The following is a 12343-nucleotide window of genomic DNA, read 5'->3' as shown; positions in this document are numbered from 1 at the left end:
CCTTTCCTCTCTTGATGCCGATCCAAAACGTGTCAAAATCTGGTATCAACACATGCCCCCCAGTTTCGGAGTAAAGTATAACTTTTACTTCAAAATTCTTTCTTTAACTCTCCCTCCAAAACAAATGCGGCAAAAACCCCCTTCTGTTTCACGGTCTTCTACCTGATGATTGCAATCTTTTCGAACTGGGCGCCTGAGGCAACTGCTCCCCCGAAATTCGTGTAGACGGCATGGTAAAAATCCTACCATTACCCCTTCTCTCGGACCGTCTTTAAATACCGACGTCCTCTGCCGCTTCTTCTCAACGAGCTCAGTAACTTCCTCCCCGGCGAATCATTTTCCATCTTCTCCAAGCGCCCCTTTGGCTTCTAGTCACATTCCGCTCCATTTTCCCTCAATGGCGGCACCATCAGCAACCCCACCAGCAACGGAGGCTCCGCCGGCAGCTCCATCAGCAACGGTAGTTCCATCGGCGACCCCATCAGCAACGATGAGCTTCATTCTAAACATCCGAAAATTTTCCTTTTCTCTTTTTACCGCCCATGCATCTTTTAGATCTATTCTTAATTCTTCCCTTTTTACCTTTTTAGGCGATCAGACAGCAAATCACCATCCGCCTTTTCGAAGCTCCTGGTCTCATCTGCCTAGGCCCTATGGGGAACCCAGACCCGACTGATCTGATTAATTTAGAAACCCATAGAATCCTGTTTAAGCAATCACCTATGGATTTGAGCTAGTGGTCGGGCACTTTTAGATCTTGGCCGAATGAAACCCCCGGCTTGAAAGAGTGGTACTAAAGAATGGCCAACTCCAAGAGAGTTCAATTGGATTAATTAAAAATTGGCCAGTGCATCAATCTATCTTTGTCCCAGATGGAGGAAAAATTAACCCTTTATGATAGCAGCCTCCTACTTCTGGTCTGACGCGCTTTCATCTAGCTATGTAGGACAATGGAGGGCTGGGATGGGGTCGACTTCATTTGGATGTGTAGGACAACTGGTGGATGGTGTTGGCTGGCAAGGTGGGCACAAGGATGGTGCCGAAGCCACATGTGCGGTGCCATCGGCGGAGAAGGGCGGCTAGGATAGGGTCGGCTGGCTAGGTGGGCACAAGGGTGGATAGGGCAGGGGGCTGGCGGGGGCCTATGCCCCTATGGCGTAAAAATTCTAAGAAAGCTAGCCACTAATAATAGAAAATTTTAAATTTGATCAAATTCTAAAGAAAGCTAGCCACTGATAGTTCCTTACAAAGAAAAATAATGTTTTGTTTGGTAGAGCTCCATCTAATTCTGATTCTTTATGGGAGCTGATTCTCTGGGAGAAGTGATTTTGTGGCTAAAAGTGATTCTTTTTTATTCTCTAGCATAAACTTTTGAAATCAGGATGGAGAATCACTTCACAGAATAAGGAGAAGCTACTTTTTTTTCAGCTCCCAACCTCTTAGTTCATTTCAGAGAATCACTTCACAGAATCAGCAGAGAATCAATTCTCTCTAAAAAACCATTTGGCAGAGCTCTTGCTGGAATCAGCAGAGAATCAGCTCTGGAAACTCTGCCAAATACACCCTAAGTTTCTTGCTCCGTACCTATGTGCTGCTGATGTTCATACATCGAGAAACCCCCCAAAAGAATGGGTTTTTCTTGATCTGATAGAAAGGCTACGGGAAGAATGATGGATGGAGTTGGCAGCTTGCAAAGGGAGGTGGGGAGGAAGGAAGAAGAGGTAAGGCCATTCTCAGTGATCAATTTTATATCACTGTTTCTAAAACTGCCACGTCATTGTTAGTAGGATGAAACCATGAATACAAAATTTCATTTCACCGTTTCCAACGCTAGCCATAACATTAAATCATGAATGATATGGAAACTTTTAATTGGACAAAGGATGGGATGAAATGAAACTCTAGCTCTAAATGGACATGTGGAAGATTTCATCGTGTTGGTAACTGTGTAAAGAGAGTTTCATCCCTATTCCCATGAAACTCATTTCTTCTCTTCTTCTCTCTATTCGTAACTCTAATGTCATATCATTATAATTGCTTATGTAGCTCATCATTTATGGAGAATAACTCCCACTGAGATTGGCCTAAAAGGCTTTTACAGTGCTAACTGCTAGCTGTCATGAACAGGAAAGCAACCAAGAAGCTGCGGCGTTTACAGGAGCGCCAAACGAGACGCACGGCGCGTGGGCCGGATGCTTCAAGCGGAGAAGTGAGTAGTATTGAGCCGAGCTTGTAATAAGGTCTAGTAGATGCCTTTGAGCCCAAGAGCCCGTGAGCTCTGTCTGTGAGGATATATAATCACCGACTATAACTGACTATGAACTAGAGGCCAATTCTAAATCGCTCGTCGCCTTCCTCGCAGTTGAGCCGTGTTCCTCTCAACTTTCTACCTAGCATAGGTATCCGCTAGCGTTAATTCACTATCCTTTAGGTACGCCGTTTGCAGGAGACTGAAAATACATGTGACCATATCGTGCGTGCTTGTTGGCTAATTAGTAACCAGGCGGAGAGACACGCTACGCTGGGTCGCCCATAATTGTATTATTTATGATCTATGAGAAAGAATTAATGATCTTTTGGTAACAACATCTACTGCACTACACGTTCCTGACGATGAACACGACCACGTTCGTCGGCACGAACACCAGGCGCAGTAAGTGACGATGCCGTCCACGGGGATCAGCTAGTTCTTCGCCGGCGGACGAAGCTGGCACTGCACTGGAGTGAGGTCATTGCCGGTGTCGAGCACCACCCACAGCTGCTGCGCGGGGCCAACGATTCCCACGCGGGAGAAGCATTCACAATTGCCGAACACCACGGGGCCATGGAACGCAGCCGCTGAGGCCACGAACCCCGCGGATCACGTTCACCGGGTGCAGCTCCAGCCGCGTCACCCCATCCGCTGCTGGGCCTGTTTGCTTGCTGCCTGCCAGGCAGCTCGCCGCCCAGGCAGAGCAACGCCAGCCGCAGGCCGACGAAATCGGACGCCTGAGCTTGCTGCCTGAAGTAGGCAGCTTTGCCAGGGTCGGACGCTAGCTGTCGTGCCGCCCCATCCATCTCCTCCGGTAGGAAGTCATGGCCTGTCAGCGTCTACCCAGAATAGCTACAGTAGCCTGGCCATGTGACGTGACAAGAGGATGAATGGGCTAGATGTGACGTGAGGGCTCAACTGCCATGGCTGCTGATTTGGAACGCAGGTTCAATTTCGTTGCTAGGAGTGGGGTGGTACAGGGGTTCATCATTTTTCCTCCAAAATTCACCACCACAGAGGACCAGGAACTGGGATTTCCAGGTTTCCTGGTTGGCACGGCGCGAACGAGCCCAGAGTCCAAACTCTCCATACATGATGCACCACGTTCGAGGCGCGAGGCACCCGTGCGACGGTGGGAGTGGCGCGATCGAACGCGAGCTGAGCTGAGCGCCTGAGCCTCGCAGCGTCACGACCTCACGGGTGAACTGAACCAAACGAAAAGATCCCACGTGGCCACGTCTCCGCTGCGCCCCCACTCCTCCCTCTCCGCCCGAGGCCTCCGCCTCCGGCCACGATGCCCGCCGCCGCGCGCCCCGCGTCCGCCGGCCTCCTCCTCCTCCTCCTCCCGCTCCCTTCCCCTCCCCGCTTCCCGCCCCTCTGCTCCACCCGCAGCAGCCTCCGCGCCCTCGCCCCCGCACCCACCCGCCGCTCCGCGGCCGTGCGCGCGCGCCGCGAGTCCTCCCCGCCCTCCCCTCCCGCCCCCGCCGACTCGCTCGACTGCGTCGGCACCGCCTCGGACGTCGAGTGCTTCGTCGACGCCGGCGCCGAGGGCGCCGCTCCCCTCCTCCCCGCGCCGCTCGCCCGCCGCGTCGAAGGTCGACGGCGATGGGGAGGGCGAGGCGGCAGTCCCGGCCTCCCCCGCGGCCTCCGGGAAGGAGCTCTGGGAGTGGGCGTCCCTGGTGTCGCCCTTCTTCTTCTGGGGCACGGCCATGGTGGCCATGAAGGGGGTCATCCCCCGGACGGGGCCCTTCTTCGTCGCCGCGCTGCGCCTGCTCCCGGCCGGCGCGCTGCTCGTCGCCTTAGCCGCCGCGCGCGGCAGGAAGCAGCCCTCAGGCTGGGAGGCGTGGCTCGCCGTCGCCGCGTTCGGGCTCATCGACGCCGCCTGCTTCCAGGTGCAAAATCGCAGCGCACATGTTTATATTAGAGCTGATGAAAGCCGTGCGTGATCTTTGAGCGTGCGGATCAGTGTGGCTGTGTATGCGGTTGTGGAATTATTAAGCCGTCCTTGTTCTCTTTTGCTTTCGCAGGGCTTCCTCGCGGAGGGGTTGCAGAAGACGTCGGCTGGGCTCGGGAGTGTAAGGCGAAATCCAAACCCCCTGTGCTGATCTTATCTCCTCAGGCAAGCACTAGGATTGTCCTCCTGTGCACTGAGCTGGTGGTCCTTACGGGACTGAAATCTCCATTGCAGGTCATCATTGACTCGCAGCCGTTGACGGTAGCTATCCTCGCATCGCTGCTCTTTGGAGAGTCTATTGGCGCGATAGGAGCTGGGGGGCTCGTGCTGGGTGTGGCCGGGCTTTTGCTTCTCGAGGTTTTGCTTTCTGCTGATGCGAGCTTCAAATTCAAACTTTTTCTATGCATTGGTTACACTGTAGGGACTACTAGGGAGGTTAGCTATATTGAGGCCTGTATTTATAATGGTGACAAGTTAAATTGTTGATATACTATTCTCTCCATTTCAAGTGCATACATATATCATTGTAAGGTGACATTTTATGAAGCGGTGTTTGCTCTTTACTCATTCAATATTTTGAGCCGCACCTGCGTTATGGACTTCAAAATCCCATTATTGTGTCTAAACAATTGTCTTCGGCAAATGTTCTAGATTCTTTTCCACTGTTACTATGTCGAAGTAATTATATAGTAACATCACCTATCATGGGTAAAACGTTGGAAAGTGGTTTCAGGTCATCTTGAACTTCATGAAATTCAACCATGACACTAAAGCCTTCTTTAAAAATGCTTTCTTTTGTGGATTGTCTATAGCACTATAGGTGCATTTCTGTCTCCTGCGTTCTGTCCTTTCATTTTTTTTAACTTTTATTTCACTAGGTTCCAGCACTGTCACTTGAAGGAAATGACGCAACAATCTGGGGAAGTGGGGAATGGTTGATGTTTCTCTCAGCTCAAAGCATGGCAGTTGGAACTATCATGGTCCGCTGGGTGTCGAAGTACTCTGATCCAATCATGGCAACAGGATGGGTATGTTATCCAAAGATGATAGTTTGTGTCACATGTGCTAAAGCTCTACTGTTGTTTATGTTGCTTTTTCAGGGTCTACTTTTGCAACTGATTATGTATATTTGCTGGAATTGCTAATTGGTAGTTTATTTGGTGGAATGCAATGTATATAGCCATTCATTGTTGCAGAGCTTATTGTATATTTCTGATATATTACTCATGTTGTGGGAGGCAGATGCATAAACTGCAACTTAGAATTGCATTTGATGTAATGGTTCCATCAGGAATGAAGATGTTACCTTTCCTGCATGTTATTGAAATTTTCAATGGCCCTAAAATGTATACATCATTATTAAATGCTAACGTCCTCATTATGACAGCACATGATCATTGGAGGGCTTCCTCTGCTGGTTATTTCTGTTCTTAATCGTGATCCTGCTCTGAGTGGCCATATTCAAGAGCTTACATGGAGCGACATTCTAGCACTTGGCTACACATCTGTATTTGGCAGTGCTATCAGCTATGGTGTATACTTCTACAATGCTACTAGAGGTATGATTGCTTCCTACTAGTCCAATGCCGTTACGATCGCTGGCATTATGGCATTATCCACGATTCACCCTAAGTTATCATGTATCACTAACTAGTTTCTCATTCTTGCAGGTAGCTTAACCACACTAAGTTCTCTCACTTTCTTGACCCCCATGTTTGCATCAATATTCGGGTAACTCATGATCCTTACCTAACTTTGATGACCATAAATGCTTTTGTTATCTTAAACTCATCTTTGCCACCTCCTTGCTGTTCAGGTACCTCTACCTGGGTGAGACCTTCTCACCTGTACAGATTGGTGGTGCACTTCTCACACTGGTTGCCATCTACATGGTTAACTACAGAAGCATTGTAGGCGAGAAGTAAGAGGCTATCTCATACTTGTGTGGTGTCTATCTCTATCACATACAGATGGTCGGGAGCTGCATGCAGCACCTAAAATCACTGTCGGAACCAGACAGCAATCTGAACATTAGTCGTGAAGACTGAGGCAAATCATACTGATTGAAGAGAGCTGCGCTCCGTTCAAGGTTTATACAATTGGATATTAGTTCGAGCAAAACCAATAGGTTCTATCAGCTTCTTCAACATGATTAGATTGACCGGTTAGATCATGGCACGCAGCTGGTTTTCGCAAGGATATAGCAATAATATTTTTCTCAGTTTTTACATTGCATGCCTATGTGGAGCTGAGAAATTAGAGTTGATAGCAAGACATTGTTCACGCTGTATATGGTTCTCAGTGAGGGGGGAGTTGGCCCCGTTGTACACATAGTTGTAAGCATGGGAATAGTTGATGGATGGATGGAAGGCAGGCTTTGAGTATGTATCTGTAATTCTGTATCGCTATCCAAAAGCTTTCTTTCCTTGACTGATATGAAGCAAATTCATTTTCTGCGAAAGAAACTATAAAGCTGTCTTAGCAGATGGTGTTTGATATGCTCAGTTCTACCGTGTTTCTGTCATGTCTGAATATTTATTACGCCAGGGTCTTTACGTTTGACACATTGTCATGTTTTAATTCTGCTTATCAAAAAAATGTTTTAATTCTGACTTCATGTAATAATCCTGCCTGGGCCTGTTTGGGATAGCCCAGTCTACGTTGGCTGGGCCGGGATTAAAGGGACCCAATCACAAGCCTGACTAAACAAGAACGCACGGCAGAACGGACCTACATGTGCACGTTACTCCGTTTGATGCGAATCGGACGAGTTTCCAAGCGGACCCTGGATCCGGGTGTAAACATTGGTTTAGTGCCAAATCGAGAATAAAGATTAGGTTAGCTTAACTTATAAGCTTGCTCACATGACTTTTAAAATATCTCTTAGGAGACATCTGATAAAATTGGAATGATACAGAGAAGATTAGCATAACCCCCTACACAAGGATGACACGTACAAATTGAGAAGTGGTTCAAATTTTTTTAGATTTTGTATTTTTTTAGTTGGTTCAAATTTGCAGTGTTTCACAGTTTCACAATTTGCATAATAAACAGTTTCACAATTTGCATAATGCCCCGTGTCAATTAAATGGCCATCGGCGAAATACCTACTCGCAAATTTGCCTGACAGTTCAACTATAGCTCTTATGTAGAATACCCTGTATTTCTTTCGGCAGACATCTCTAGACATGATGCTGTGCACTTTAGGCATATATATAAAAGGTACCTATATGCGAGTAATTTTATTCTGATGAATTTCCTAAAGTACGCAGAATATGCTGCCTGTTTCTTTACTCATTTGTTTTCCACTTGCAACCCTTTTCACAGTGAAGGTTCACATTCTTACCAGTGACCACCGAGACACTGAAAAATTTTCTATTTAAATATTCAATTAAACTGGAAAGTCTCTTTTTCAGAGGAACACATTCACAAATCTAGCAAAGCTTCAAAGACTGGATTTCCTGTACTTTCGTCCGAACTTGCTTCATTGCACTAAACAGTACTCCCTCTATTTCAAATTGTAGGCTGTTTTAGCTTATCTATATTTATGGACGTTTATATGCATCTAGACATACACTATATTTATGTGTATATAAACATCTATGAACTTAGAAAAGTCAAAACGACCTACAATTTGGGACTGCGCTGTATATGTTTGTCATTTTTTAATGGCCATTTAATTTGGGGGTTCCCACAAAGGAAGCTACGCAATAACCTTGCTGTTATTGCCTTGCCTATTTAAACGATTCAATAATACAGCAATCAGAATGAAAACAGGTAGATACGGCTGCCTTACTGTAGAAGAGACTGAAATTGTCATCAACAGATTCAGGTCCTACAGGAGTCTGCGTAAGCAGTTTCATCCTGGACTGCCACTCTAAACTTCATAGGGCAACAGCTACAATATGGATCCAGCCGCAACATTTGATACCATATTAGTTGCAAAACTTCTGTACAGATCAGCTACATCTTCTGCCAAGAAACAAGAAACAGAAAACCATTCGAGTCCTGACATGTCGCTGCAATAAACTCAGGGAGTATAAAACCTATCCTGCAACTGTTAGACTCACTTATACCAGCACACTATACTGTAAACTTTTTTGCTACTGTTGTTGGTGGTGTAAGTAATTTTAGTAGTTTCAAGTCTGCACCCATGTGGTTCTTTGCAAGCTACTCCAGATCAGCGGTTCACATGGGGTGAGTGATGAAGAAATTGAAGTCATGGTGCTGGACTCCAAGCTGCTTCAGCCAGGAGTCCGCCGCACTGAAGTAGAAGTCCATCTTTCTGTGATCTCCTACCATGGGGTTGGTCCAGAGAGAACCCTGTATCTTGTGTGCTGCAAGGCCAAATGGAGGGAGTGATACTGTGTTGCTCTTTTTATCCATAATATGGCCATTTTGTTTCCCACTGGTGACTGGATGACAACCACCGTTGGTCATGGTCTCAAGTGCCTGATCTGTGAACAAGAAACATAACAGAGGTTACCGTGGATTGAAAACAGTACTAAGGTCACCACTGGTGGATCTGTGATAAAGTATATAGTATCTAATAGTTTTCAAGAAGTCAAAGTCTTAACATGCAAATCGTTGTCAAGCTCAAAGATCTGGCTTGATTTGGACTCTAGTATCATTTTTTTCTCTTCTGAAGTGGACAGCTAGTTTGCCTGGGTGCTTTTGCACATATTGCAATCCAAGCAAGCCTGCTTTGAAGATGTGTCTTCTTCCGTGTTATATGCCTACTATTAGTCATTAAGAAACCAATGCATGTCTAAGAATAAGTAATAAAGCCATGGTACATGACAAGACAGTCTTCTTCCTCCTCTTTACTGGGCAAAGAACTGCTGCCACCAACCTTTTGTTTAAGCAAGTGGTTTCCTTAACTATGAACTTGAACGCTAAGACATGTAGCCTTTTAGAAGCAAAGTTGACGATTTAGATGCCAAATAGTAAGCCAAACAAATCCTTAAAGGAAACTCTCATACTCTTGTAAGATAAGCCATCAACTGATCTTAAGATGGCATATGATACTGACTGGTATGCAGTAAAAAGCACATCATTAGAATATATGATATGCATCTTTCGAGAATAGAAATGGAACTGGAGCATCACTTGCACCTTTTCCAAATATACAGTTCATTGCTTGAAAACTAAAGACCACTCGATCAACCAGTCTCTACTGTTTAAAAACATACATCGATGACTCAGGGAATTCTTTTCTTCAGTACACAGAAATTATACATACTCTGTTCTTGTGAATGATAGTAATGTTGTAAGGCATATCATGTGATTTGACAAAAGAGAATCTTTGAGAAAATGATAACTTTACATCCATTAAGCACAAATGTTCTATATGTGAATGAGCGCTAACTCAAAATAGAACAGAAATTGGACGAGAACATGTTTATAAGAATACTGCATTAGGAAAAGACAAAAGAGCTGCCATTATATCGTGTGGTCATGCTCTTCCAGGCACAACCCAAGTGTAAAATTTGAATCAGATGCCTACACCAACATCCTAAACAACATTAATGGAAATAAACTAAAGGCCCAATGGTATGAAGATTGTTGATATTAATACTAATATCATCAATCGCAATGTTCATGAAGCATTGGTATTGAAGCCTATTGAGATAATGAAATCTTTGTGTCATGAGAATTGATCAAAATGGTACAAACTAATCTCCAAAATGCAACAAAACATACCTTGGAACGAGGAGGAAATGGTATGGTAAGTTAGGAAGCATGCAGATAAGTCCTTCACGTTGCGCTGGTAAGGAATGTGGTAGATAGGATACCTAGTCAAAGTAGCAGACATGAATGACAGTGGTGACCACTTTCTTCACTGAAAATGAAAACAAACAAGAATTGACTACTGACCTAGAAACAACAGCTACTATTTAAAAACAAAGGACTATTGAAGCACTCAAATCTATCATCAAACTGCTAAGGCAGATTGAATGCGGCACAAGTACTTCAATTAGAAAATTATTAGCATGAGGAGAGCAGAACAGGCATGACCCTGTTTTACAAAGTCCTAGATAACAGGACAATGCCGTTTTTTGTGCCGATCATTATCTAAAAACCATCTGCCAATTTTTTATTCTTTAAAAATAACATAAGCAGTGGATATAAATTTGATCATACCAGGCAACTGACATCCAGCTAACAGGCGAAAGATCAGCACTCTTCAGTGATGTTAACCCAGGAAAGCCCTGGGATAGTTCGTAAACCTAGAAAGGGCAATGATCATATAAGAATCGCGATCGTAAAAAACAGCCAAGATAAACTCACAGCAAAGGCCATAGAAGTTCACCTTGTCAATGAGCGGGACCCTTCCATAAGGTGAACCTACTTCAAAGAACTCAAAGTACAAGTGCCCTGGGCGCTTCCTATTGGCCCCTAACACATCACAGTTGAACAATGATTCATCAGATGTCGAACTCCAGGATCTCGACATCTTCTCATTGTCCTCATCATCACTCCACAAATCCATGCCATTATCTTCACCAAAGCTCCTATATGAAACAGAGAATCGGATTGGCTTACAGCTCAAAATCACCTTGAACTCGAAATTCAACACTACTAAGGATCTCTTGTTCATACCTAGATGCAGTCAGGACCTTGTTGGTATATAGCTGTATCCCTGATAGGTAGGGAACATAGTACTGAACGACTCTCTCCCCTCCTGGAAGCTGCACCGCAACTCCAGCGCCATATGCACTCCACTCGTAGTACTGCTCCCAGAGGTCTGCAAGATTGAAGTACTCCACGCTGTCCGTCTCAGCATGGTGCCAAGCATCAGTCGACAATCGTCCATTCGTCTGGGTCAAAATGAACAGCGTCTCACTTTCAGAGAGGACGATGATTAATAGGCCTACAGCAGCTAGCGACCCTAATATGGTCAATCACCCAAGAGCATTAATAAAACAGTTGAAGAGCAGGCGAAATTGACTCGACGGAGTTGAATTCAAGATGGCAGGAATCGGTACAGCTGCATCACAATCTCGCAGCTAGTAAAACATGCTATGGTACTATCCTCCTGATTAAGGGGAAAAAACAGTGCTAGCAATACTGCCATCGACAATTTGAGATGGACATTTGCCATCAGAAAACGCAGAAAGATGCACCAGTAAAAGACGAGCCGTAACGAGTAAAAAAAGGCCCATCTTTCCCCCCACCACACTACGGGGTGCACAGAAACGAGTAATGACAAATCCGAAACTCCCGAGACGCCGCAGATCGACGCAGGCCGTGACAGCGGCGGCCCGAGACCAGCAAGAACATCAAAGGCGAGAACTCGACGGGGGGCAATTGCGTCACCTTGGGGAGAATGTGCGTCTCCACGGTTGGCGTGGTGCAGTCCAAGAAGCGCTGCAGGTTGGACGGCGGCATCCCCTCCTCAACCCACTGCCCGCCCATGGCCTCCTCCCCTGTCCCCACCTCTCCACACGGCCGCCCTTCTCCCACTCTGTCTCGAGCCAACCCAAAAGGCCACAACAATTCGCGGCGCACAAAATCGCTCCGGGAAAACCAAGAAGAACTCCCAAGAAACCGAACCGGCAGGAGGAATCCAACCGAACCCGTCAGCACTCTGCACCTCCGTGCTACTCTGCAAGAACAGAGGTGGTGCGCCGGGGGAGATTGAAGCGCGGAGGAAGAGGACGGGACTTTTATTCGGACTGCGGTCTGCGGAGCAAGGGGAGCGGAGGAAGAAGAGCGGGGCTGTATCTGTATGAAACGGCTTCGGTTTGCTTTGCTTTGCTGTGTGTCCTTCTCTCCCTTTGCTGTGTCGGACTCCAAACCAAACGCTCCTCGCGATCTCATCCCCACGTCACGTAAGGGAGGGAGGCCCGGTCCCGTGGGCTGGGGATGAACCCGGTAGCTCGCGCCCCGGACCCGGTATATGATTCCTTCAGCGGTCAGGGACTATGGGTATTGTGTTATTTAAGCTACCATATATGGTTTTTCTTAAGAGGCCATTTATGGTGCGAGTGGCAACCATGGATTGCCAATAGATGTCAACTTTTAGAATTTTCTATGTAAATCTATGGAGATTAGAAATCATTTCGAGGAAATGCAATCAGCAGATTAAAAATTTCCTACATATGAGAGACTCTTGCCTTCTCGAGAATCGAGAA

At 46.1% G+C, this 12343-nt stretch overlaps 2 protein-coding genes across 3 annotated transcripts; one reads left to right on the top strand and one right to left on the bottom strand.

Annotated features, from left to right (window-relative positions):
- Window positions 1–3341: 3341 nt before the first annotated feature.
- Window positions 3342–6709, top strand: LOC101784309 (WAT1-related protein At3g02690, chloroplastic). 2 transcript variants are annotated; one of them, XM_012843142.3, is made up of 7 exons: window positions 3342–4143; window positions 4279–4370; window positions 4440–4562; window positions 5084–5233; window positions 5593–5764; window positions 5876–5936; window positions 6022–6709. In XM_012843142.3, exons 1-7 carry the CDS (start codon window positions 3546–3548, stop codon window positions 6128–6130), a joined length of 1305 nt encoding a protein of 434 aa, XP_012698596.1. In that variant the 5' UTR covers window positions 3342–3545; the 3' UTR covers window positions 6131–6709. The 2 variants fall into 2 exon arrangements, with proteins under 2 accessions (XP_012698596.1, XP_012698597.1); XM_012843143.3 differs by having other exon boundaries at window positions 3593–4143; window positions 4279–4326; window positions 6022–6703.
- Window positions 6710–7970: 1261 nt separating this feature from the next.
- On the bottom strand, window positions 7971–12048 carry LOC101783901. Its single transcript, XM_004982690.4, has 6 exons — window positions 11526–12048; window positions 10809–11026; window positions 10519–10720; window positions 10350–10435; window positions 9909–10000; window positions 7971–8662 (listed from the first exon to the last, which is right to left on the bottom strand). The coding sequence occupies exons 1-6, from the start codon at window positions 12027–12029 to the stop codon at window positions 8394–8396; spliced, it is 1371 nt and encodes a 456-aa protein (XP_004982747.1). The 5' UTR covers window positions 12030–12048; the 3' UTR covers window positions 7971–8393.
- Between the last annotated feature and the right edge of the window lie 295 nt (window positions 12049–12343).

The sequence above is a fragment of the Setaria italica genome, chromosome IX (genome assembly GCF_000263155.2).
Source record: "Setaria italica strain Yugu1 chromosome IX, Setaria_italica_v2.0, whole genome shotgun sequence".
Taxonomy (NCBI): Eukaryota; Viridiplantae; Streptophyta; class Magnoliopsida; order Poales; family Poaceae; genus Setaria; species Setaria italica.
This window is presented reverse-complemented; position numbering and strand designations above follow the sequence as displayed.

Bases quoted from the DNA above. Each gene is read 5' to 3' on its own strand.
- LOC101784309 (XM_012843142.3), top strand. From the start codon at position 3,546: ATGCCCGCCGCCGCGCGCCCCGCGTCCGCCGGCCTCCTCCTCCTCCTC. The intron at 5,765-5,875 runs GTATGATTGCTT...TCATTCTTGCAG, and splicing joins CTTCTACAATGCTACTAGAG to GTAGCTTAACCACACTAAGT. The intron at 5,937-6,021 runs GTAACTCATGAT...CTTGCTGTTCAG, and splicing joins ATGTTTGCATCAATATTCGG to GTACCTCTACCTGGGTGAGA.
- LOC101783901 (XM_004982690.4), bottom strand. From the start codon at position 12,029: ATGAGATCGCGAGGAGCGTTTGGTTTGGAGTCCGACACAGCAAAGGGA. The intron at 10,436-10,518 runs GTGAACTTCTAT...TGCCCTTTCTAG, and splicing joins GGGTCCCGCTCATTGACAAG to GTTTACGAACTATCCCAGGG. The intron at 10,001-10,349 runs GTATGATCAAAT...TACTTTGACTAG, and splicing joins AGCTGGATGTCAGTTGCCTG to GTATCCTATCTACCACATTC.